At 37.0% G+C, this 25306-nt stretch overlaps 1 protein-coding gene across 3 annotated transcripts in view; it reads left to right on the top strand.

Moving 5' to 3' along the window:
* LOC103080445 (catenin alpha-2) overlaps nucleotides 1–25306 on the top strand; it is a 273579-nt gene that overhangs the window by 180788 nt on the left and 67485 nt on the right. For all 3 annotated transcript variants that reach the window (XM_007447246.1, XM_007447245.1, XM_007447244.1), the window contains exons 6-8: nucleotides 5345–5496; nucleotides 13771–13884; nucleotides 21411–21592. In XM_007447246.1, the coding sequence (XP_007447308.1) occupies nucleotides 5345–5496; nucleotides 13771–13884; nucleotides 21411–21592 (448 nt within the window). The remainder of the gene's footprint in view (nucleotides 1–5344; nucleotides 5497–13770; nucleotides 13885–21410; nucleotides 21593–25306) is intronic.

Raw genomic sequence — 25306 nt, 5'->3', positions numbered from 1 at the left:
ACTAATAACTTGGTTAATGACTCATGAAGATCTTTAATAAAATTACTGAACTAATAAGAAATGATGGGCAGAAAGAGAGCGACTTAGTATGTTGAATGTGATACTGCTCATTTTGTCCCTGAAATACTTGGTGACAAATTATTTCCTTCTTACTTCCCATTCTTTCACTTCCCATCCTTCTCCCAGCTGGATATAGCTGTGCCAGAAGCATAATAAGGGCTTAAGATGCAATGAATGAAGAAGAGATGGTCTCTGCCTAAAAGTGACTCCTGTGGGAAACAGCTGACATACAGAAATGGCAGACAATCCTCATACAGTGTACTAAGTACTATAATATTGCAGGCATAATTAGGATGTTATAAAATTGTAGAGAATGGCCAAATTTGGAGTGTCTTGGGATTAAGGAAGGCTTCACAATGGCAGTCAATTCTAAACTGGTTGTTGAAGATTGAGGAGGTATTCACCAGGGGCAAAGAAAGAAGTACATTTTAGTAGGAGAGAATAAATTGATCATGGACATGGTATGACATGGTGTGTCTCTGTCATATTTGAAGACATAGAAGTAATTCAGTCTAATTGGAACATTTGAATATATGTAAGAATAAGTGGGAAGACAGAAACAGATAGGAATTATAGTCAGGTGTCAGATGTTTGTGTTTATATCTTGATAAAGAGATTTTATAGTCCTCTCTATATTAAAAGAAGTCATTGGAACATTTACAGCAGGGCATGGACCTTTTAGGTGGTTACTCGGAGGCAATGGAGTTGGTTGGCTAGTCATTTCTACTGCCTCTATTTAACCTTGGATTCGGTTCTTATGGCTGTCGGCAGTCCTATTTGCATCTTTAGCACAATGTTTTGTTCATTTTACTCACCTTGTGCTCTAAAATTTCACCTCTGAAGTCCCTCAGGAAGATTCAGTGCAGATCTTCCTCACCTCTGTTTTAGGATCTTGATCAACACTAGAATAGGCGACCTTGATTTTTATATGCATTCTTAACTCTGATTTCATTACTCCTGGAATATCATCATTCTGTAGCCTAGTGTGCACTCTGCATACAAAAGTACAGTGAGAATTTAAAAGTTTATTTCCAACTTTGATCACCCCTTCAGGACATAAGCTATTAAGAGCAATCCAGGATTTCTGATAAATAACAGTAAAGTAGTGTCTACATTTTTGGATGTAATTCGTAAAGTAGAAGGAAGCTTCTATTTATATAATCCTATATCAGAAATTCTATTAATATACAATGTGTGAATCACAAAGGCAACGCTGTGTTTTGTCCTAATTAGGGGGAGGTAGAATCAGCATCATATTTGAAGTACTTTGAGACTGTTTCTCAGTATTACTTTGAGGGTATTTCATTTTTCAAGCCCTATTAAAGTGTTGGAAGAATTCATAATTAAACTAACATCTTAGGTTCTGTCAGGATGGATCATTGTTCTATAAACTTTTGTTTTTCTGTCTTATCACTTTAAAAACCAGAGAGGATAAAACTAAAACAGGAAAGAGAACACCAATGTGGAGGGCAAAGGTATGTTGATTAAAGAGTTTTAGCAGTTGACCAAGCCCTAAATAAATAAGTATTGAATGCACTTAGGAACAGAGCATGGAAGAAAATTTCCTTAAGGGTCAGACCCAGAAAAACACTGACTTGTGGTAAGAGAAATGGATGTCTTGTCAGTTATAATAAATAAATATCAAATGGAATGTGTTCAAGTTCTAGGTTTTATCAGCTTGAGGAGTAAAATAAGGTCATTGGAATATTAATGCTAAACTGCCCTTTGAGCCCCTATTTGAAAAGTAAGGATTCCACACCACTTCCTCTACCATTTTTCCTCCTTGGAAAATTGATGGTATTTTCTCTTCCAAGCTCTTCTTTCTGCCTCTTCTGACAATGCCACATCCACAACACTGTTGTTCCTTCAAAAACCGCACCTCCTAAATCTCCCAAGAGAGATTCTGTATTCCGTGCTGGAGCAAACAGAATGCCCTCTGCCAAACTTGGGGTTTCAGAGTAGTACTGGATATGTTTTGGGCCCCAGAGCATCCCTTATGAGAATGGTCCCTTTAGAGTTTAGCTTTCTTCTCTCTCCCTTGAGAGAATCAGTGCAGAGTGGAGAAAGAGAGCATGTCAATTCCTGTATTTTCCTCTTCCCCAGCTCTTCCTCGGGGTGACCTTGAACAAATAAAACAAAACAACACAACCCCACTTTCCCTTTTGGACTTCATCAACGGTTTTCACTGGGACGGTCTAGTGGATAGGGACTACTCGACTCAGCTTTCCAGCTGGTGGGTCTTAGTGGAATATTAAGCATTTGATCACAGTCAACATTCCTGAGGGTCTTCCTCACTTAATACTATGGATCAAATTGGATTCTATTATGTTTGGGCATGAGCTAGAACTTTATTTTTTCAGAGCCTTATTCTATAAGGAGAAATAAAGCCTTCAGGGTATTATGTTAATCTCTTTTTAAATTTGAATTTTGAAAAGATTCAAAAATACAAAAGGAACAGAGACTCATGTAACTGACGCTCAGCTTGTACTCCAAGGTATAACAAATATTATTTGGCAATATCTGATTCACATTATTATTTATTTCAAAAATAAGATACACCTGAGGCCTCCTTAAGACCTCTACCTAATTCCATGCCTCTCCTTCTTCTCTCAAAGGTAACCACTATAACTTAAGGTTACATACATCTTTTCATAACATGTGTAATAAAAATGAGTATATGTTTAAATTATGCACAGTATTCTTGTGCATTTTAAAATTTCTCACAAATGACATATCTTTTTAGCTTTCTGTTCCCAGTAAACATTTAGACCTTAGGACTTACTCGATTTAATATACTGGCTATTTCCTGATTTACATCATTAAGTTCATTTTCTCTCATCCATATATATAGTCTGTGAACCTGGGGTGCACAGATCACAGAGGTTCTGCCCTGAGTTAGAAGACTCAGAATAGGTCTGGGTTAGAGTCAGTTGAAAGAGCTCCCTTAAAGCAGTTATTATCCTCAGGTTTAATGTAACTCTTGTTATTATTAACTCTTGGAATATTCAACCTAACAAAAAACAACTGTAACTCTAGAGACACAGACATTCCTGTGCCCCCAGTGTACTCAGTCTCCTAATCAGTATCTCCTCAGAAGTCAGCATTTGGCTATGCCCTAGCTAATTTTGCAACTCACTGACTGGCTCTGGATAGCATCATTTTACTAGATTTTGACAAAGCATTTGCCAAAATGATATGTTCCCATTTTTCATTCCATCTATAGTAGAAGGTTTCCCTTTTTTCCACATGCTCAATAAGACGAATATTTTAAGTTTTAATTTGTTTGCTCATCCTCCAACAGGTATGAACTATCTCATTATTTACATTGCAATTTTTCCACTCATTAGTGAAGTCAAGCATCTTATGTATTTATCAATAATATGGGATTTCCTTTTCGTGAATTGCCTTTTCTAAACTTTTGTCTATTTTTCTATTTTTTCCTTATTGATTTGTAAGAGTATTTATCTTACATACATGGAGGAGTACCAGTCATTTATCAGTTATAAAAAAGGGACAAAAATTTGTGTAGCTAAGTGCTACAGATACTATCATATACATCTGTAAAATTGTTGATGGTCATTATGGCAGCTTAGATATCAAATGGAATTAATATTATTTAGAATTTTGAATTTAGGAAAGGAAAGCCATTTGTAATTTCACTTAAGAAAGATACTCATGTGAAAATGACACATACAAAAATGTTTTCATGCTTAAGGAGATGTTTCAATTATCTAGATTATTTAGAAATGTAAAACAGTTTATTCCCACCACAAGTGTATAGCTGAAATGATCTTAGCTTAATGTGGTGGGTTTTAGAAATATATTTTCATTTGATTCATATTTGCAACAATATTCTAAATGTCTTCCAAATTCCTTTCATATAAAAGCAGTTTAAAGGCCCAAATGAAAAATTCAAGTACTATAGAGAACCATTCATAGCAATTTACTCACAGAAGGAAATTCACCCCTTGCCATGCTTTGGTTTTGATAATTTCTGTTGAAAGAGTGGTTACTCTGTTTTCCTCTTACCCTCCTTTTTTTAAAAAAATAACATTTGACTTTTCCTAGTAGAAATACATTTTTTAAGGAATATTTTATCTTGAATACTCTGACCCTAGAGAGTAAAGTAATTTAGCAGAGTTTCTCCCACTAGGGATTAGAATGGATGTTAAAGCATCCACAGACTTTGAAAATGAGTATAACGATGAATCAGGCCTGAAAATTCAGAAATGGAAATAGATGAATGACATTTCTATTTTATTGTCCTTGTAAATAAAAAGAATTGTGCTTTTGGCTTTCCTTTGCCATATGAATTGATTGTTACAAGATAACAGCTGAAAAAATTGTATTATAATTTTTGAGAATCAGTGAATCAGCAGCATTTTTTAAGTAACCACTAAGTTTACTTTCCACAAACTTCCACTGTGTATGTAGTTGTCCTTATTTAAGGAAAGAGGTGCCCACATTTTAAAATGTTCATATGTATCCTCTTGCACATCAACAAAGTTCTGGGAAAATGGAACAAAATCAAATTATCCTTGAGTCCATTGGTCTCTTTTCATAGCCTTTCTGATGGAATATTCTGGGTGTTCCATCTCCCCTCTTACACAGTCTTTTCACAAGTCTCCCTCCACAGCCATCTCCCCACCTCCAGTGTCTCAAGACAGAAGTGGAATGGATTGCATTCTGCCTGCATTCCAGATAGAAGTGGAATGGATTGGATCATTTCATTTACATTTTACTATGAAACAGCATAGATTAAAGTCTGCTATTCAACCAGCTATGACTTTAACATTTAATGTTAGGTCCATATTTATTGAGGCTTTCTAAAGGCCAGATGTCATCCAGTGCATTTGTATGCATTATCGCATTGAACCCCAAGGTAAGAGCTTACTATCATATTTTATATACAAAGAAACAGATTTAGAAGAGTTAAAAAAATGTGGCCAAGGTTTCACAGCTAGGAACTAGCAGAATTGGAACTCAACTCAGGATAACATGAAACCTGGACTCACATACACTATTCCACACTACCTTAGGCAGGTTTCAAAAACTTGCTCTGTTGCATACCATCACCATTCAAGGAGTAACGGTTTGCTTTCCTTGCTGAAGGTAAGTGGCACAAAGATCACTAAACTGGATCCACTCCAAAATGGACAGGCAGGCACACAGCTTCATTGAAATGTTGGGATACCCAGAGCCTGCCATCTTCCCTAAGGGCTGAAACAAGGGAGTATGAAAGAAAGATTGTCTAATCCACTCTTTTTCACTTTGTTTAACACAGTGATGCCACGCTTTGCTGAACAAGTGGAGGTTGCCATTGAAGCCCTGAGTGCCAACGTCCCTCAACCATTTGAAGAGAATGAGTTCATCGATGCTTCTCGCCTGGTATACGATGGCGTTCGGGACATCAGAAAGGCTGTGCTAATGATCAGGGTATGTGAGGTCTCTGTGGCTCGGAGCTGAATGGAACTTCTAGTAGGGACCCCAAAGAATTTACTCTTTGTTTTTTAATTATTTAGTTTAACTTGGTAAGCTGTTTAGCTCCTCATTTAGTCAGACAATGGGGACTTTTTACTTATAAAGGGATGAGTGATCCCAACAAGCCTAGATCAGCACTGAATATCCTGAAGGGTGATGTCCTGCCTACTTCTTACACACATTGTTGCCTAAATTTGATACCAACTTAGGGGTGCCCCTTCCATTCCTTATTGCCAACACTATTTCCCATTAGAATCAGAAAGCCATGCAATGGAAAGAAATGAAGATCACCCAGCTTAGTAGTATCAGTGATAATGATAATAATAATGATATTGATAATGACAATAAAGTGATACAGAGCTACCTTCTTCTTGTAACAAATAATTAAGACATTATAAATAAGGCTGAATAATCTTTCAGCAAACCTCCCCTATCACCTACCCTACTATCTTCCCATCCTCAGTCTTTTGATGTCAGGTAGGTGTGAGCCTTCCAAACCATTGTCTAAGTAATTATATATAGACACACACTAGAAAACATAATACAGCAGATTTTAAAACTCATATAAGTGTTATTTGCAACTTGCTTTGTTCACCCAATTCTATCTCTATGCAGACACATAGCTTACCTCATCCCATTTAACCACTGCACAATATTTCATCATGAGTTGAGAATATTTTTTCTCCTTGCCTTATCAACAATTTGGCACAGTAGGTTTCAAACACTTTTCTTAGCCACAGAACTCTTTCTTAGTAAATTTAAATACATGTTCAAAAGCATAATTGATGACACAGATATATTTGTGGGTATTAGGATTGAGGCAGAGAAGATGTGTCTGTGGTGCTAATCTTAAAAGCCTGCTGTCCAATGGAAATATAATGCGAGGCACATTTGTAATTTTTCATTTCTTAGTAGATGTGTCAATAAAGCAAAAAGAAACAGATGAACTAATTTTAATATATTTTTTTTACTCAAAGTATCCAAAACTAGCTTTTCAACATGTGGCACTGGCCACATTTTAAGTGTTTGATAGCTCCATGTAGATTGTGGCCACCATTTTGGATGAGGCAGCCCTAGACTGTATCTCCATCTTCAGCCTCCATAGCTGTCTCTGAGGCTGCTCAGTGAAACCATGAGTTAACTGCTGAGTACATCTTGAAACACTTTCTCTCAGGGTGATCACTGAGCATCTAAACTGACATCCCCTTAAACACAGTAACAATCAATTTATTTTCTGTGTGTGGTCCCTCAATACTTGAAGAAGTATCTGTGATTTATTGTTCTCTCTCTATAATACACACCTACACATTGCATAAATTGTATCAGACAATACTAGTTATACGTAACAATGTGGAGTTCAACTTTGGACTTTGGAGACTGTCAAATATATTTCCTGTTCTTCTAACTTCCCGCATTTTAGATCTGTCAAACTCTTACCATCTTTCAAGACCTGGCTCAAATCTTCTTTCCCTAAATTTTCTCCCTCAAAAATACTGACCCTATTCTTTAGCTACCTATAACTCTTTCTGCTTGTGATCATAATCGTTACACTATTTCTTTTAATGTCTATTACCTTCTTTAGACTGAAAGTTTGGAAAGCAAAGACTGTATTTTTTATTTTCCCTTCACTGTGTTGCATTGTCTGGCACAGTGCTTAATACTATGTGTGTTGGGGGAAAGAAAAAGAGAAACTATGCGGATGGGAAAGTGACAGAGAGAAAAGGTGTGAGAACTGGAGGAGAAGTAAAGGAAGGATAGTCAGCGTTTTAAGCCTGTAACAAATTATATTTTTCCCATTATATACTAACTTGTGAAATAAAGTAATAGACCATGAGAATTATGTTTTCAAAGCATTTGGCACTAAATTCTACTATAATTCTCAAGACATATTCCCTCTTTTGCCATTTTTCTGCTTTGTTAACTGTCACATTTTTGTGACAACCATTCATCTGGGAGGCTGAGGAAGTTTATAGCCATCATTCATTTATTCATTCATGACCTGTAATAAACCATAATTTTAGATAAAAATGCCATATCTTTGTTACATGAAGTGTCATTCCTCCATCTTGACATTTTAAGTGATTTGATCAGATGGATTTCACACCACTTAAAACTTAGGAAGGGAGAAATGTACAGTATGTACAAATTGTTATTTTAAAAATCATTCTCCATCCAACACCAGAATGGCTTCATTTTGTACTTAAATTCTTGGTTTGCTTTCTGTGTATGATGGTTAAGTCTGCTTAAAAAGAAAATCATTACACTAAGTCAGGAAGAAAGACAGTAAGACAAGTAGAGCTCTTTCTCAGCAAACCTGGCCATGCCTCCTTCCTCTCAAAGTATTGATTATGCTTTGGAAAAATAAGAATTTTTTCCCAAAAATAAATGCAGAAAGGACCTTGAAAGGTCAAATTCTCCATCACCTTGCCTGTCAGCAATCAATACATATTTAATGGTGACGTTAGTATGTAGGCACTCCAGGCCAGCTCCAGGCAACCCTCTGAAGCATACAAAGCTTGTCCTTCCTGTATTCCAACCTCACCTTTCAGGTTCATACTTCTCTTTGGGAGCAGGTCAACTCTGCCTCTGTTCCATAAAACAGTTTTTTTGTTTGCTTCTTGCCAAGGCTTGTCTTTGGTGATCTATCAGCTACATAGGAGTTTTCTGATTACCCTAATATGGTAGTGTAAAAAATGGATAGACAAATCTGGCACATCAACATATATTTGATTCTCATTATTTGCAGTAGTTACATTCAGTGAACCCTGAATTAAAGAATACTGAAACACTGCTTCTAGGGGGAATTCAGGGTTAGGTTCCTGTGAGCCTCTGGTCACAATTTCATCAACTGCTCAATATATTAGATTGTTTTATGTTTTTGTTTAAAGACACTTTATTTAATATATATTGTTGATACATGAACATTGAACTCATGGCCAACCACACTATAACTCACGCCTGAAGGAAGCTTATCTAACCAATGCATTTTCTCTGGAAGGTGCATCACAACCTAATTGCACTTAGGAATGCTAAACAGCACCTCAGCACATACCCTTGAAAGCCATTTTAAGCAGGGAAATAACAAAAAGCACAAAAATGCAAAAATGTGGCACTAAATAGACGGCAAAAAGGATACTTGTTTACAGTACAATAGCTGAAATAAGAAAGCAGAACATTGTGCTGGAAATTTGCATGTTGGGTGACTCAAAGTTTTTGCCACATTGCACACACATGCTCGTGAATAACTACAAAAGTATTGATTTAGGGATTATGAGAAACTTTGGTGAGTAGGCAAATTCACAAATAAAGAATCTGCAAATAAGGAGGAACAAGTGTATATTTAAGACACAAGGAGTTAAACATTTAATATTGGAAATTAAAGTAGCCTAGAAGATGGTAATATCTTGGTGTCAGAATATCTGTATTCAACAAAACAGTAGTTGCTTCTCATAGAATGATCACGACAAAAAATATCTGTACGTTGAACTTTTGTAATTGGAACCCATTAATTTGGTTGCATATGAAACTTTTGAAAGCAGGGAAGAGAAACAATAGGGCTTAGGACAGGGTTCAGATAAGATTCTATAGCTTAACTTCACACCTCCCAAAATGGCCATCAAGATGCACTGGAGCATTGCAAGGTATTTTAAAATGTCAAGGGAAACACATAAACATCTCTCAGATACTGTGTGACATAGTAGCTGAAGGTGGCTCACAGTTTAAACATTAGGTTGGTACATTCCTTTTGATCATATATTGATCCTATCATGTATTTGTGATGCAGAGTTTCTGGTGGTTGCTGTGATAAAAAACAAGCTCAATGGATGTTCAACTGTATTCCAAGGTTTGAGAAGTAATGCAGTATGCAACAGGCACTAAATTGTTAGGGCCAATCAACTTAATCCATTTTTATGATCTAACTGCTTAAGAAGCAGAACCATTAGTTTTCTTTTGTTTCTTGGCCTAGAGACACCATGAAAAAATTACTGAGACAATCTTTGAGGCAATAAAGTTTGGGAACCTATGACTTAACTATTTTGTGGTGGTTGGCATGCTAATTTCCTTCTCTACGCCTCAGTTTCCTTATCTGTAAATGGGGACAAATATTACTGCAGCTATAAAGTACTAGTATAGACCTGGCCTTAGTATGTTCCCAAGAAATATTTCCCTTCCTCAAACTTCTGGATGAAATTTATCTTCATACAATCAATTAATGAGATAGAATTTGTTAAATTAGTCAGCAATATTATCAAAATTGCAAAGATTGGAGTCAGAATATTTGTCATAGCTAGAAAATAAAGCATTGAAGAGACTTTAGAAACAACTTATGTGACAAAACTGATTTACCTATAATAGATTGCTGTTATCAACATGGTTCCATAACATTCCTAGTTTTGATTTCTTAACTCAATTAAAAATAATTTAGTATGATTTTTTTAAAGTTTTGGTAATTGGATCTTAGTCATTCATTCATTTAATGACTTAATTCATTTGTTGAATTCTTACTAGATGTCCTACTGTTGGAAGTGCCCTGAATACAGAGGTGAACAAAATAACAAAGGTTCCAATCCTCAAAGAATTTATATTCCTTTGGTGGGAGACAGAGAACAAACAAGTAGATATAACATACTAGTTAATGTGAAAACCAAGGCAGTATAAAGGGGATAGAGCACAGGATGGGTGTGGGTTTTATGAAGGGTGGCCACTGGGTGACATTTGGAAAGATACTTGGAGAAGGAGGAGGAAACAAGCCATAAGAGTATTAGGGGGCTTCCCTGGTGGCGCAGTGGTTGAGAGTCCACCTGCCGATGCAGGGGACACGGGTTTGTGCCCCGATCCGGGAAGATCCCACATGCCGCGGAGCGGCTGGGCCCGTGAGCCATGGCCGCTGAGCCTGTGCGTCCGGAGTCTGTGCTCCACAATGGGAGAGGACACAACAGTGAGAGGCCCTCGTACCGCAAAAAAAAAAAGAGTATTAGGGGAAGTGTGTTCCAGGCAGAGAGAATGGCACATGGGGCCTAAGAACCCCATTGAATGAGAGATGGGAGCCATTGAAGTTTTCTGAGCAGGACAATAACATGATCTGAGTTACGAGTTTAAGTGGAACATCCTGGTTATACTGGTGAGAATAGGAAATATGGTGTAAGGGCAGAAAAAAGGAGCTAAGTTAGCTCAGGAGCTGAGTAATACAGAATAGAGATGCCAGTGGCCAATCAGTCTTGATGAGGGAGATTTTGTTCTATATTGGCTTTAGGAAATCTTTAATTCTGCTTTCTAACTTCCAGTCCATTCCAGTGATTAGAGATCTGTTGGGAAATCCTTATTCATGCATCCCCCAAACTCTCCTGTTGCAGTTGCCAAATTGTGTCATCTTTCTGCTCCCAATGAAACACATTTACATTTGAGCTGTTCACTTAAATTGTCCTTACTATATTTTTCTCATCTCCTGGTGAAATGACTGTAAATTATTCAGCTTTTTCTCATTTTGCTTCTTTACAGAAGCTGTTGTAGAGAAGATTGAGCATTTGATTGGGAAACTGAGGCAGGTAGATTGATCTTGTATTGCAGCTGACATGTGGTGTGACCCTGAAAAAGTCACATGATATACTTGGGCTCTGTAATATGCACAAATTAATTGGATAGACTCTTAAAAGGGAGATATTTTACAGGCCAAATACTTTATTAGTAGAACCATGGAACCAAGGGTAGGTCAAAGTGGTTCTTTATTTTTATAAAAAGGCCTTCCCTGAGAGCACATAAGGGCAGAATTGAGAGGTTTGACCTTCACTCTCCAGCCTCCAGTCCAGTGAATTGCATATTTTTTCTATTCCTTTTACCCTATGACACTATCTAATGATACAAGTCTAATTATCTCTGGCCTATTTGCAGGCCATCAATATTTTTCCACGTCTCCTTTAATTTGTGGAGGTCCTTGACCAGTCAGAAATTAACACTCAAGATGAATAAGTTAAAAAAAAAAAAAACAACAGCATGGATAGGAGACACAATTACATGAAATTAGGAAACTTCACATGCACAGAACTATGTATATGGGTGGCTTGGATGGGTTTGCTGCACGGTTTAGGCACAAGAAAATATTTTAATCTCATCCATTTGTCTGGTGGTATTTGTGATGGTTAAAAGCACTGGAACCCTCAACTTGCTAGGTGTGGTGCCTTGGAAAATTTACCTAACAACTCTGAACCTGTTTGTACATCTATAAAATGGGGATTAAATTTATTTCATTAGGTCATTGTAAGTGTTAAATCCTTTAGCTGAATGCCTGACCCATGGTGGTTAGTAAAAAATGATTGCTATGATGATGATGATGATTGTAGCTGTTGTTACTAGGTGTATATTTTATTATTAAGCATAATAATGATCACTATCACTTATTACTTTAGTTTACTTTTATTGTTTACCAGGCATTTTCATATATATTTGATCCTAGAATCCTGTGAGGCAGGCAGGGCAAGTAGCAGTTATTATCTCCATTTTATGAGTGAGGAGGTAGAAAAGCTCTAAGTAGCTTGTGAAAGACACACAGCCTATCAGCGGCAGAGTTAGGCCCCAAATGTTCAGGTCCCCTGGGTCCATATCCAGGTTATCTTTTTTTTTTATTGTTTTTAAAATTTTTATGGGAGTATAGTTGATTTACAATGTTGTGTTAGTTTCAGGTGTACAGCAAAGTGAATCAGTTATACATAAAAAAATGAAATAATGCCATTTTTTCATTTTTAAATTGCATTTTGGCTCCTGAGCTGTAGCTGCTTGAATACAAGCTCATCATTATGAGCCTTATGCTGCCAGGTTACATTTGCCATTGACTCATCTACTGAATGTGCAAATCACTGCAATGTTTGGACACAGTACTATAGGTACTGTCATTTTCTCCTTTTTTCTTTTGAGTAAGGTTTTCCATTTTATTTTTCTCTGTCCTTTTCAAAAACTAATGATGAAAAGTGTCTACAATCTTGTCGTCTCATCTGTCAGCAGAATTTACCAACTTGCTGTAACTGTTCCTTGACACACTCCAGAAGAGTGAGAAATGAATAGATTCTTGTCTCTGTCCACAATGAAAATACTACCAGTTATGTGAACCAGGGTTTGCCCACCCCACCCATGCCTGAGTTAATAAAGCATGGGAACAAAACCTCTTTCTTTTAATATTCCTATGAAAGAATATTGAACATCTGTAGATGACTGAGTAAATATTAATAAGGTTGATGTGAGAGAGAAGGAAAACAAGAGGGATATGCTAAAGCTCGGAAAATTACTAAGCATAATGTGATATTGGCACCAAGGACCCCATTTTATGCCTGTCTGACCAATCTCAAGACTTCAATAACCACACCTGGTTAATTACACTGAGGTAGCCAAAGAAACCAGCAAAATTAGTTAAAATATGCCCTTTTAGATGGGGAATGGGCAACTGCATCATCAGTGCTGCTGTGATCTGTTTCTTCCTTTTGAAAGACAGAGCCCTGGGAGGTGGTGCTCCTATGTGCCAGGAGGCAGGTTGTGGGTGACCATCAGCTTTCTGGCTAAAGACAGTTGAGCAGAGAATGTCACACTAATGCACTGTTTTCCCTTCCTGCACCATCGTTGCCACCTAATGTGTTTATCCTCTTAGAATTAACACGGCATGGTAGTTTCGAGTACATGAGTCAAACTGCCTGCCCTAGAAGACTCTGAACAAGGTATATCCTCTCACGTCTCAGTTTCCTTATGTGTAAAATGGAGAAGATAGTGTCTACATCATAGGACTGTCAAGAAAACTGTGTGAGTTAGTGTATGTAAAGCACTTAGAAAAGTGATAGGCATATGGAAGGCACTTAAAGCATGTTATCCATTACTACTGTATACGCACAGAGGCCACAGCTCCCAGTTAGCCAAGCCACAACCAATCCACTTACAATCATTCTGTACCCAGACAACCATTCTGTTTTTCACTTTCAATAGAGTATTCAATAAATGACATGAGATAGTCCACACTTTATTATAAAAGAGGCTTTGTGTTAGATGATTTTGCACAACTGTAGGCTAATGTAAGTGTTCTGAGCATGTTTAATGTAAGTTAGGCTAAGCTAAGATGTTCTATAGGTTAATGTATTGAATGCATTTTTGACATGATATTTTCAACTTACAGTGGGTTTATTGGGACTTAACCCCATTGTAAGTCGAGGGAGATCTGTATGCTGATTTTTCTCTTTTCCTCTGTATTTTTAGACCCCAGAAGAACTAGAGGATGATTCAGACTTTGAGCAAGAAGATTATGATGTACGTAGCCGGACAAGCGTTCAGACAGAGGATGACCAGCTCATTGCAGGACAGAGTGCACGGGTGAGTGGACATCCAGGACTTTGGTTTGGTGCACAGGGGCTGTGTTCACCAAATTGGTTTGAGGGAATTTCTGATTTCCAGGGACCTGGAATCCCATAGATTCATGGCTTAGAAATCTGTGCCTCATCTGGGATTGTTTCTAGCAATTCACATTTTACACATTGGAAGTGACCACCACTGATTCTGATTCCTTCTAACTCCATTCTCTCTCCATAACTCAAAACATAGCAGCCACATTATAGCAAAACTTATGTGTATGGTGGATTTGTTGGGGGTTGAGGATCATGATTAGATGATTCAGTGACCAGGGGATATAGGAATGCTCAGATCTTACTTTGGCACAGACACCATGGTTCTGCTTGAAGTCTGCAACCTTCTTAACCACACAAAAGAAACCACAAATGGAGAATTAGAGTACTACCTTGTTATTTGTGGGCCTATTATTGCTCCATACTCTGGCCTAGGGTCTCTGATAAACAATACCACATATTTTGAAATTTGTTCAAGGCCATCAGAGTAGAGAGAGAACGTTTTTCCCCCAATACCTATCTATGGCCAGGGCAGTAGCCCCAGATCTGTCTACCATGTGATTGAAAAAGAAATTACAGAGACATACGAGAAACATATCAGCTTAAGGTGTGGAGCAAGAAGCAACAGAAAGATCACCACTCTGGCTGACATTTGAACACCCTTGAACACTCTGTGACATTGTCCACCAACACAAGTCTTCCCCAGAAGATTCTGGAATCTGACCAATCTTATTAGCTGTAGCTCCTTGAGGGTAAGATGTTGGTAATCAAGGCAGGTGGCAGGAGATAAAATTCCTAGGGATTGCAAGAGGGCGAGATTCTCCTCCCTTTAAAGGCTCAGTTTCCATAGGGCAAAAATAATCAAAGTATAGTATAACTGAGAATTAGATATTCTAATTTTCTTTGTTAAGTTTCACTTAAAAGAAAGTGAATAGGAAGTATGAGAAAGAGATGGTAATTTAGCATAGGGTTAAGAAACCCTAGGAAGTTCACACTGGCTTAGGAATTGTGAAAGAAGAGTAGGAAATAGCCAATCAAAGGTTAAAATAAAGAGAACTCTGACTAAGCTTTATGTTGAGTCAAGAAAGTCTTTGTACTTAAAATCTTATTTCTCCTGATACGCTCATCCAACAACTAAATGATACAGAATATGTATATGGACATTGATAGGGGTAATGTGAGAGTAAAAGCCAGAGCATTGAAGATGCATTGGCTTTGATTTCAGACAGACTTGGGTTTGAATTGTGAAGAGTAGAGTGGGGACTATGCTGTTACATGCTGCTTAATTTCTCAGAGCTTCAGTCCTATCATCTGTAAAATGTAAATAATAGACTTGTTTGATAAGATTCTTCTGAGGTTCTAATTACTTAATATATTAAAATAATGAGCAAAATACTTGACATATATTAAGTGCTCAATAAGGGATGACTTGTCATCCTTTGGCAGAGAAATCTCTTCTAATCACAGGCTGGTAACAGTAGAAAAGTGCACAAAAGAGTATGAAGCTCCCTACTTTAAAAAATACCTTGTAGACTCTATTTACTCCCCTTAAAATGTTGAAAACAGGGAAGTTAAACTGAGAGTCCTCTGAGCCTATGCTGGCATAATGCTAAACTAAGGCATCAGTCAAGTCAATTCATCTTCAAAATTAACTAAAACCAGCATTTTTATGTCAATGACAAAGGGCAAGTTTGAGTAATTCACCCAAACATTAATCAACTCAAAGTCAATTTAATTGACTGACTGCAACTTAGTATTGCAGCCCAAATATTCATTGACTTGTTTTCTCAAAGACTAAGGCATATTGTACAACCTTTATCTTATAATCTTTTAATTACCATCTTGTCAAAATGGCATGATTAGCCTCATTTTTTACAAGGAAGAATACAGTCCCATTATACTTCCATTACATTAGACATCAAGCCTGTTATGATGGGTGGAAACAAAAGTCAGATGGCACCTCTCTACATCATTTATTATTTCTTCACCCAGTGGGTGAAAAGACAACAATAGTCTTTTTCAAAAGATTTTTCAGCATGAGTGATGAACATGGCCCGGATAATAAGAACAAAGTACCCCTGTAATCCAGCACTTGCTGATTTGTCTTTGCGATCTATCATGAGGTCTGTGTGAGTAACTTGCAGCAGGCAGCATTAGTTATTGAGTCAGCCTATTTAAGCCTATAATTATATGATGACAAATCAGAGACATAGAATTATGGCTGTAAATTGAAAATAAGAGGGTGCACTGAATTGATGAGATGACAGATGGTCGAACTTTTGACCAGAGAAGTGTGTTAACTTGGTCGAAATTGTGAAGGAGGCAAAAGTTGTCTCTGACAGAGGCAGTTGCTCTTTCCAGCAGCCTGCTCTCCCCTGTTACTTTGTGTTCTCATTCAGAGAAATTCTTCTCTGAAAATGGTAAATTAATCTAAGAGGAGGTGATGGTGGGAGAAAAGAATTTAGTACCCACTCCAACATTGCTCTCAAATTCTGAAATTAGAGTGAATGTTTGTTTCCTTTATGTGTTCCTGTCTGCTGCTTGTCTACAATACTTTAAGAGAAAGAGAGAGAGAGAGAGGGAGAGAAAATGAATGAGAACAATCATACCCTGATCTGATGAAATATAGAAATGATCAGGCCCTTTGTTCCTAAACATGACATCTTATAAACTCTTTCCTCACAAGCTGACATAGTTAAAATTGATCAGCAACAACTCTTGGGCATTTAACCTTCATGATAAAATATATTGTTTGGAGTCACACAAACCTGATTTTAAATATGAACTTGGCCAAGCTGTGCGGCTTTGGGGTAACTTTCTTAACATGTCCCTGCCTCATCTCCCTGTGTGTGTGTGTGTGTGTGTGTGTGTGTGTGTATTTTATATATATATAATATATATACAGCATCCTACTTCATAATGTCATTAGGAGAAATGCGTGATGAAATGTATCACGAGTTATTACATGATGTTAAGTTTAATGAAAAAGATGATGATGATGTTTGTAGGACAAGGTAGTCATTCATTAGAAGGCTGACCAATAATTTAACCTGAAAGAGCTAGATAATTCAGACCATCATGAAAGTTTTAATTTGAATTAATGAGACAAGAACCTCAATTTTCCAATTCACTTCACAGCCTGAGACAGGTAAAAGTCACCCACTCCTTAATTACTTATGCTTATTATCCTGCTTTAAAACCAAGTGAGTAGAAATGGGCACATTAAATTTTAACCTTTTAAATCATTATTTATAAACATTTATGTACTTAAAGCCTTAAAATGTAAGACTCTTGCTCTGTGTTTAAGAAACTAACATATCAGTTAGGAGGTCCGTGGACTTTAAAAGTCATTTTTCATCTTGGGATTGGAAAAATAATGCTTTTGAGATTGGAAAAAAGCTCTTTGAGATTTAGATTGAAGAAAAAGATTCTGGGCTGAGTGGTCGTTGGCTTGTGTCAGTGATTTGCACTTTCATTTAATAAATAAAGTTTAAAACAATCACAAAAAAGTGGTTGGATGTTCAAAAGAAAGGCTAGGAGCATGGAACAGGATGGTTCGAAAACTTTGTGAATTCAAGTCTCTGATGCCACTGACTTGGGGCCCCAGATCAACAATCTGGACAGCTGTGCTTAGCTACACAGAAAGCAGCCAAAAATCTCAGACCGCCCGAGGTGACCACATGACACAAACAGAAAAGCTGATTTGTTGTCTTTCCCTTTGGCAGTGAAAATCATTTTTCTCATGTTTCCTTAGTTTGAGGGAATGAACAATTGCATGTCATATATTTTGTATTCAACTTGATTTGAATGTAGCCAGCCTCTAATTTTTTTTTTCCTAGCTAGAACGGCTTTAATGTGTTAACATTTCAAACTGCTGAGTTACATTGATAAGACCTAATTAAAACTCATGTGTTGAATTTTAATTTGATTAACTTGAAAATTTCACAGTTTGTGATCTACTGTTTATAGATAACCTTTTTTAAATTTCAGTTTCAGAAAAGGTCAATTATGAATTTTTAAAAGCTAAGAGCATTTTAATAATATTTAGAAAACAACTTTACTTCATCGATAGCTACATAAGCAGAAGCAAATATAACGACTCTTACACCCAAATCACACACCATTAAGTGCATTATGCGGGCGGAGCACCCCTAGAGTCAAAATAACATCTTCTTATACAAATCTGCTTTAAGGAGCCAGTTTTTCTTCGGAATTGTGTCCTTAGAAAACGTATGTCAGTTCTGTTAACTTCTCTCAAACTATGTTGATGCAGTGAGTGGAAAAATGGGTAAGCATTCAATCAAGAGATATGTATTTAGCTTTTACACTGTGCAGGATGCTGGGAACTCTACCCTCAGGAAGCTCAAAGAGAAGTTGGAGGTAGGGCATTACTCGAAATTAGAGAGTTAGAGCAAGAGAGTTAACGTTCAAATGCTAAACTGCACAATGTGAAACTCAAGTGATACAGTTGATAGACACTTGTACACCCTTTAATGCACAAATTAACACTTTTGGGACAATGACAGTTTTATTGCTAGAATCTGGAGATTGAATGTAGAGTATGGAGGTCTGTCAGGTAGTTTTATAGATTCTTTTACAGAGAAACACCTAATGGATGCTTTAAATGATGCTGGTTAGGACTTGTGAGGTTTAAGTAAAACATGATTATCAATTTTGTATGAGGAGGACAGATGAATCTAAGACAGCATTAGAACATCAGACAGGGATGCTTCATGAAACTTCTGCAAATCCAAACCTATCTCAAAGGTATTGGAAATGCTAGCTGCCTTGCAGTTAGTACGATATTGCATATGTGAGTTTATAACAAGCTATTTTGTATATTAGCTATCTTTAAAAGTACTGTAAAATATTTTTCAAATATTAGTATTTTAATACTTTATTGTATTTGCACCAGTCTGGCTTTTAAAATATGGATTGTAGTTTTTGTGTACACACGCACACACATATTGATCTACATAAGTATATACATACATCATAAACACACAATCACATGCTATTTGTATAAAGTCACACACATACATGCATGGGATTTCATAGACATGGCGGTCTATTAGTAAGATGTAGCATCTGGGAAGCTGCTGGTTCAAGGACCCTTTATGCAAATCAGACAAAGTCACCCCTTTACCCTGGGCAGATGAAGGCTTGTCTAGGATGCTCAGCCTGGTGGACAGAGCCTAGAGTTTTAGTGATCTTTGCCCCACTGGGCTGGGACCACTGGGCAGTGTCTAACCCGCATGGTCCTGCATGGTGATCCCATTGTGCACAATGGTTAAGTATGGTGTTAGCTGACGTGGGTTTGAATCCTATTCTTATAGCTCATTAGTTGTGTAATATTCAGAATTTAATTAACTTCCCTGGATCTTGGTATCATCATTAATAAAATAAGGGTAATAATAGTATTAATCTTGTAGAATAATTAAGTAGATTAAATTTTTGACATTCATAAGCCTTTTAGTATAGTACCCAGTATACATGCCTATGTTCAAGGAATCATGTCAATCTTCTGTTTATAGAGAGTCACATAGTCTCTGAGCCCATCCCTTCTCTTTGATGGCAACTAACTAATAAGCTAGAGGAGCAGCTAGAAGAAAACTCATACAGAAATAACGATAATGTAATGTTAACAATAATCCCACACATGCTTACTTTGATTTTACATTTATTATTTCATTTTCTGTCCACCATAACATTTTGAGGTAATTATTTACTATTCTTATATTATAGAACGTTAAGGATGTGATCCAGTAGCAATGAGGCCTTAACCCAAGTCGGTTACAGATCCAGGTTGAGCCCAGTTTTTCTGAGCTTATATCTACTGATATTTCTATTAGATACCAGCTACCTACCTCTCCTTTGAACAATTCACTTACATTGGGAGGAACTTTACAATATAGAAAGAAGGTTTTTTGTGCTATTTACTTGTCCTTTGCAACAGCTGTCAGTACCCCAAATCATACTCTTCTGGAGAATACATGCATCCCAGAATGAGAGGGATATCAGTGCTGACACACTGATCCACGTGGTCCTTTCAGTGAAGCAGGTTGCAAATGGTTCTTTGAGGATGCAGTGAGGTGATGTCAAACATTTCATTCAGTGCCTGATACATAAATAGTGTCTAACAAATACAGTTGATTCTCTTTATTCACGGCCCTTATGTTCTATAAAGTCACCATGAACGCTTAATTAGCAACTACGGAATCATTGCTCCTAGGGGAAATACAGGGTTAGCTTCCTGAGAGCTGCTAGTCTTAATATTTCCTTCAACCCATCAATATGTAATCTTGTTTAACGAGTGTTTCTGTTTAGATACCTTATTAGATAGTTTTGGTTCATGAACATTGAGCTCACAGCTGGGAGCACTAAAAGTCATGCCTTAAACGAAGTTCATCTAATACATGTATTTTCTCCATTAGGCACATTGCAACCTTTTTGTGCTTAGAGACACAAGACAGCGTTTCAGCACTAGGATTGGGGGCCAAGTTAGACAGCAAAACCACCAATAAAAAGTGCAAATATGTGGAAAATGTTCTACTAAATAGATTGCAGAAAGGACGCTTCTTTATGGTATGAGTGCTGAAACAAGAAAGCAGAGAAACCCTTGTTCGGCCTCATCTGGGAACATGGTTGTCGATGACTCAAAACTGTGGCATCTCTGCATATGTTTGTGAATGTCTGAAAGCACCACAAATATTGATTTGGGGATTTCAAATAGATTTTAGAGAGTAGGCAAATTTGCAAATAAAAAAATCTGTGAATAGTGAGAATCAACTGTAGTTTTTCCTTTTCTACATTCCCTTACCTAGCAACTATTGAAAATCAACCTTTGCTTCTTAATCCTAAATTTTATCTCATCACAGCTTCCCTGTACATGCTCATAGGCTCTCCAGGGAGCCATGTTCAACCCAGGATTTCCATACAGGAGGACTGGGAATAGGTATGCCATCCCTGATGTGCCCTGCATAAGGGATTTTTGTTTGGCATTTAACCATGAATGGCTTTTAACACTCACAGGACATCTCCCCACCCCACTTGGGATACTCAGATATTCTTTAAAATTATTTTCCTTCCCAGCAACAGAGGCCTGCTTTCTTTTTTCTGAACAGATTTCAGTGTTGAAAGAGGTGCATTCTTTCATCTGGTAGAAGTTTCCCAAGACCAAATATAAAAATCGTCAGGAATAGATTCTTTTGAACAAACATATGTCATCACAGCGACAAAGAAGTTCTGTTACTGTCAATGTGCACGTACCTTTGGATCTCTTATTTTTTTGTATGTTGGAACAGGGACAGGGAATGTGGGGACCTTACCAGTCTGTGCTTTTGCATTCTTGGGGCTGGAAAAAAGTACTTTCCAGAATGGTGGGGCAGCCTATCATCCTTGTCAGGGTCTGGCTTTGCCATTAACTGGAGGCAGAGTCACCCTCCTGTCTGTGCTTCTTTGTCACCATTAGTCACACTTTTTCTGTAACCCACACAGGCCATCATGGCACAACTACCGCAAGAGGAGAAGGCAAAAATAGCTGAGCAGGTGGAGATATTCCACCAAGAGAAAAGCAAGCTGGATGCTGAAGTGGCCAAATGGGACGACAGCGGCAATGATATCATTGTGCTGGCCAAGCAGATGTGTATGATCATGATGGAAATGACAGACTTCACAAGGTGAGGCCTGGAGACAGGAAGAGGAAGATTTTCTCATTAAAAATAACAGAAGCATAACAGTGTGTATTAGCATGTGAAAAGCCTGCTGAAAAATTAAAAGACTATATCAAAACAAGGTAGTGGTATTATAAAATTTACATGTGTAAGTCAAAATGATCTGGACCTGGTTCTTAGCAGATAGGTCTTTTTGGTCAAAAAGAACAGATTCATTTCTGTAATTATTATTGTTTTAATTATCCATCCTAAGTCAGTCATAAAATCAAACCCCTGGGGCTTGGGTGATTCATTTTTGGTCGATGCTGTTTTGCAGTGTGTTTAAGTACTATTCTGAAGATAAGGTGTATGATTTATTAATACCCCTTTGGAAAAAATCTATATCTATATATATGTGTGTGTGTGTGTGTGCATGTAGACATGTAATATGGTTTAATGCTAGCTCATGATTTAGCATTAATCTCAGCTCATATTTTATCCTTACACACAAAGAATCAGGTTCAACTCTCTGATTCTGTAATTTTGACAAGGAAATTAAACGTTGTATAAGTTTTAGATCCTTTTGCTCTGAGCAGTGCTTTTAATAAATCAAGATACCAGTCAGAATTTTGTCAGGAGCCTTTTCCTCATCAGGGGTCATTGCTGTTTCTGCCATTGCATTTTTAGTTTCTTCTTTAAAGGAAGATGACATTTCTGCCCTTCCTACCACCCAAAGGGCAGACAAAGGGAGAGCAAAGCTCAATGAAAGATCCCTGGATTTTTAGTCCAAATACCAGGTGATTTTGGACCTGTCTCGTACTGTCTTTATTCATTTGTACAATGGGAAAATAATACTCTTCTTATCAACTTTCACAGGAGAGTTTTAAAATCCAAAGAGGTAATGAAGTTATAAATTATGCTGCCATATGAATGAAAGCTATCATTTTTCTGTAGATTTCTTTTTCTGAGAAACACAGACACACACAGACACATGAGAAAAGATGTTTTAATGATTCAACACGGTATTTGTTATTAAAGTTATATAAGATATGTGGCAATGTGAAGACACTACCTTATGGGTGACAATTTTTTAAGTGATTGTTGAGTGCTTTTAATAAGAAAAGCCTACAACTAATTATAGGTTATAATAAAATATGACACATCTCTGCCTTTTTCCCTTTACCTTTATGTACTAATGACATCACTTGGTCCTTTCTCCAAATATTTAAAAATTGTTTTTGACTTTAGTGGAATGACTTTAAAGTTATGAGGGTGACCTTCGAGATTTTAAATGTCATTGTATTCATTAGAAGTTCAAATTTGTACAATTGGCTGGTCTTTGTCGGTTTCACAGATTTATTTCACACAAAAAATAATAGTAGGAGAACTCAGTCTGAGCCATTATTTAAGTCTAAATTTCCTACAAATCAGACTATCATGGCAGCCCACAGTCATTGCTTTTCAAGTCCTGTGATGACTTAATTTGCTTGCTTTCAACACTGTATTCATACTTTATCTGATGGATATTATACAATCCATTAATAACATCACTTGAACAAATAATCTCATTAATTTAAAGTGAATGAGGAATCAAGTCATGTTGCTAGTTTAGATCAGGGAGACATATTATAATGCTCTAGATTATATATAACTGTGTCAAGGAAGAGAGATATACTTTAGGGGGTCTTGTTAGATGATGTTAAATAAGACAGACTTTCTATCAGTCAAAGTATAGTTTTAAAAGTGAAAAGAGGGCCACTTCAGTTCCTGAGGGATTTTATATAATCATTTTATGCTGATTTGAATAATGAAATGTCTAGAGTGCTACTAGTTATCATTTTTTTCCACTGCCTGATGAGTAGTTTTGTGCCCCTTTGTGAGGGCAAAGGGAGGATACAGTTAATAGCCAGAGAAACAGGAGAGAGTGTGAATTGGACAGCACAGGAAGCTGAGGTTTTGCTGCTGCCCCCATCTGCCATGCAAAGAGGTAGCTAATTTGAGCCTTTCTTTGTGCCTCTCCCATAAGTTCACTGCACTTGACCCTATGCATTATTAGCCTTGCATTTTCCACTTTAAGAAGGAATAATTTCAGCTCTATACCTCTAATGGCTCTTACATACTATGTTCCCTTATTTAAAGGAAAGGATATAGCTGAATAGGAATTGAAACTTGACTACTTTCTTCAGATCTTACGTTTAAAGGGTGTTTGGGTACAGGAAAAAAAAAAAAAAAACCTTGCATTTATTTTGTTGTTTTATTCTTATCAGTAGCTAATTCATTAATTTGATTCAGTAATCTCAATGATATCCACTCCATTATTATTAAAATTGGAGAGATTCTGCCTCATTATTTGTGTAATAACTTCTTCATGGCGGATAAAACTGATTATGCCTCATGTCTGTTTCCTGTTCAGTTCTTGACTTCCAAGAACTGAACAGGAAACAGTTCATCATCTCATGGTGATGGCATAAATGCTGTCCTGCATAGGGTAAATCCATACCTCTCATGTCACTTTCAGAAAGAAATAGCATGGGCCAGTCTTGTATCCCAATAACAAAAGGTGTGCAGATGGCAGCAGTTCAGGAAAGAAACCCAAGTTTAATTGTACAGCAAGGGACAAAGCTGTCTCTTGAGATCAACTGTAAGTTCTGATCTTGAAAGGAACTGGGTTCAGGCTAAAACAAAAAGCTTTCAGGGCACAATCTACTGCTACAGTAAAGAATCATGTAATCAGCCTGCTATTCCCAAATTTCATTCCTGCCTTGGTATGGACACTCAGGGCTTCAGCCCAAGTGACAGCTTGACTGGTCTTTCAGTTCCAATTCTTGACTCTTGTCAGTTCATGCCATGTCATATCTGTCCATTAAAGGACATCCATATAGCTCCCTTTGCACCAAAACTTTCTTTCCTCTTTTCATATAATAATATAAAAATCTTGAGTTTGCTATCCAAGGCCTACCTTTATTGACCCTTAGATTCCTTCTCAATTTTGTGCATATTTGTATTTCTACTTCAAGACCATCATATAAATGTTACTTCCTTGAATAATTCAACTTATGGTCCTACAGTCTCACCTGATTTATCTTTAATCCCCAGATTAATACAACTTTTCCACTGCGCTGTCTTTAGACTGCTTCAGCTAATTGGTGAAAGTGGTATTTCCCAACTATGTTTTATGGACTGTGGTTCTGAAAACGGGCTTCTATGATTCAGTACATTTACAAATATACTCCTTACTTACTATATCTCATTACTGGAGAGTCACATCATATATTGATCTGTTAGAGGTACTGAGAAAACTATAGTAAATAAATGTTTTTAATTTGGATTAACTCAGAATTTAAGCATTCTGGGTACTGAGTACATTGACTCAGAATGCACTCACACATTGATTTTTCTCATTAATACCTATTACCTTTTCATGAAATAAATATGAATTAGTTGTTAAATTGTGGATAGCAGTAATGTAGTAATAGCTTTCCATGATTCTCTTTTTTTTTTGAAGTGACCATTTCCTGGGAAAGCTTCCAAATATTGACCCTTGTATAAGAATCACCTATTAGCAAAAGAGAGAAGGTTACATGAACCTATACAGTAGAGCCAATTCTATGGCTTGACATTTTTCCAAGAAAACTAAAAACATGTTCCAAATGGAACAATAAGATGTCTTTTGTCTTTAAGGTCACAAGATTCCTCAAAGCACCTTTCAAAATGCCCAAAGGAGAGAACCTGATTAAGTTA

Source organism: Lipotes vexillifer, unplaced genomic scaffold (assembly GCF_000442215.2).
Source record: "Lipotes vexillifer unplaced genomic scaffold, Lipotes_vexillifer_v1.1 scaffold1047, whole genome shotgun sequence".
Lineage (NCBI taxonomy): Eukaryota > Metazoa > Chordata > Mammalia > Artiodactyla > Lipotidae > Lipotes > Lipotes vexillifer.
Note: the sequence above shows the minus strand (reverse complement) of the source record. Positions and strands in the feature narration are given on the sequence as shown.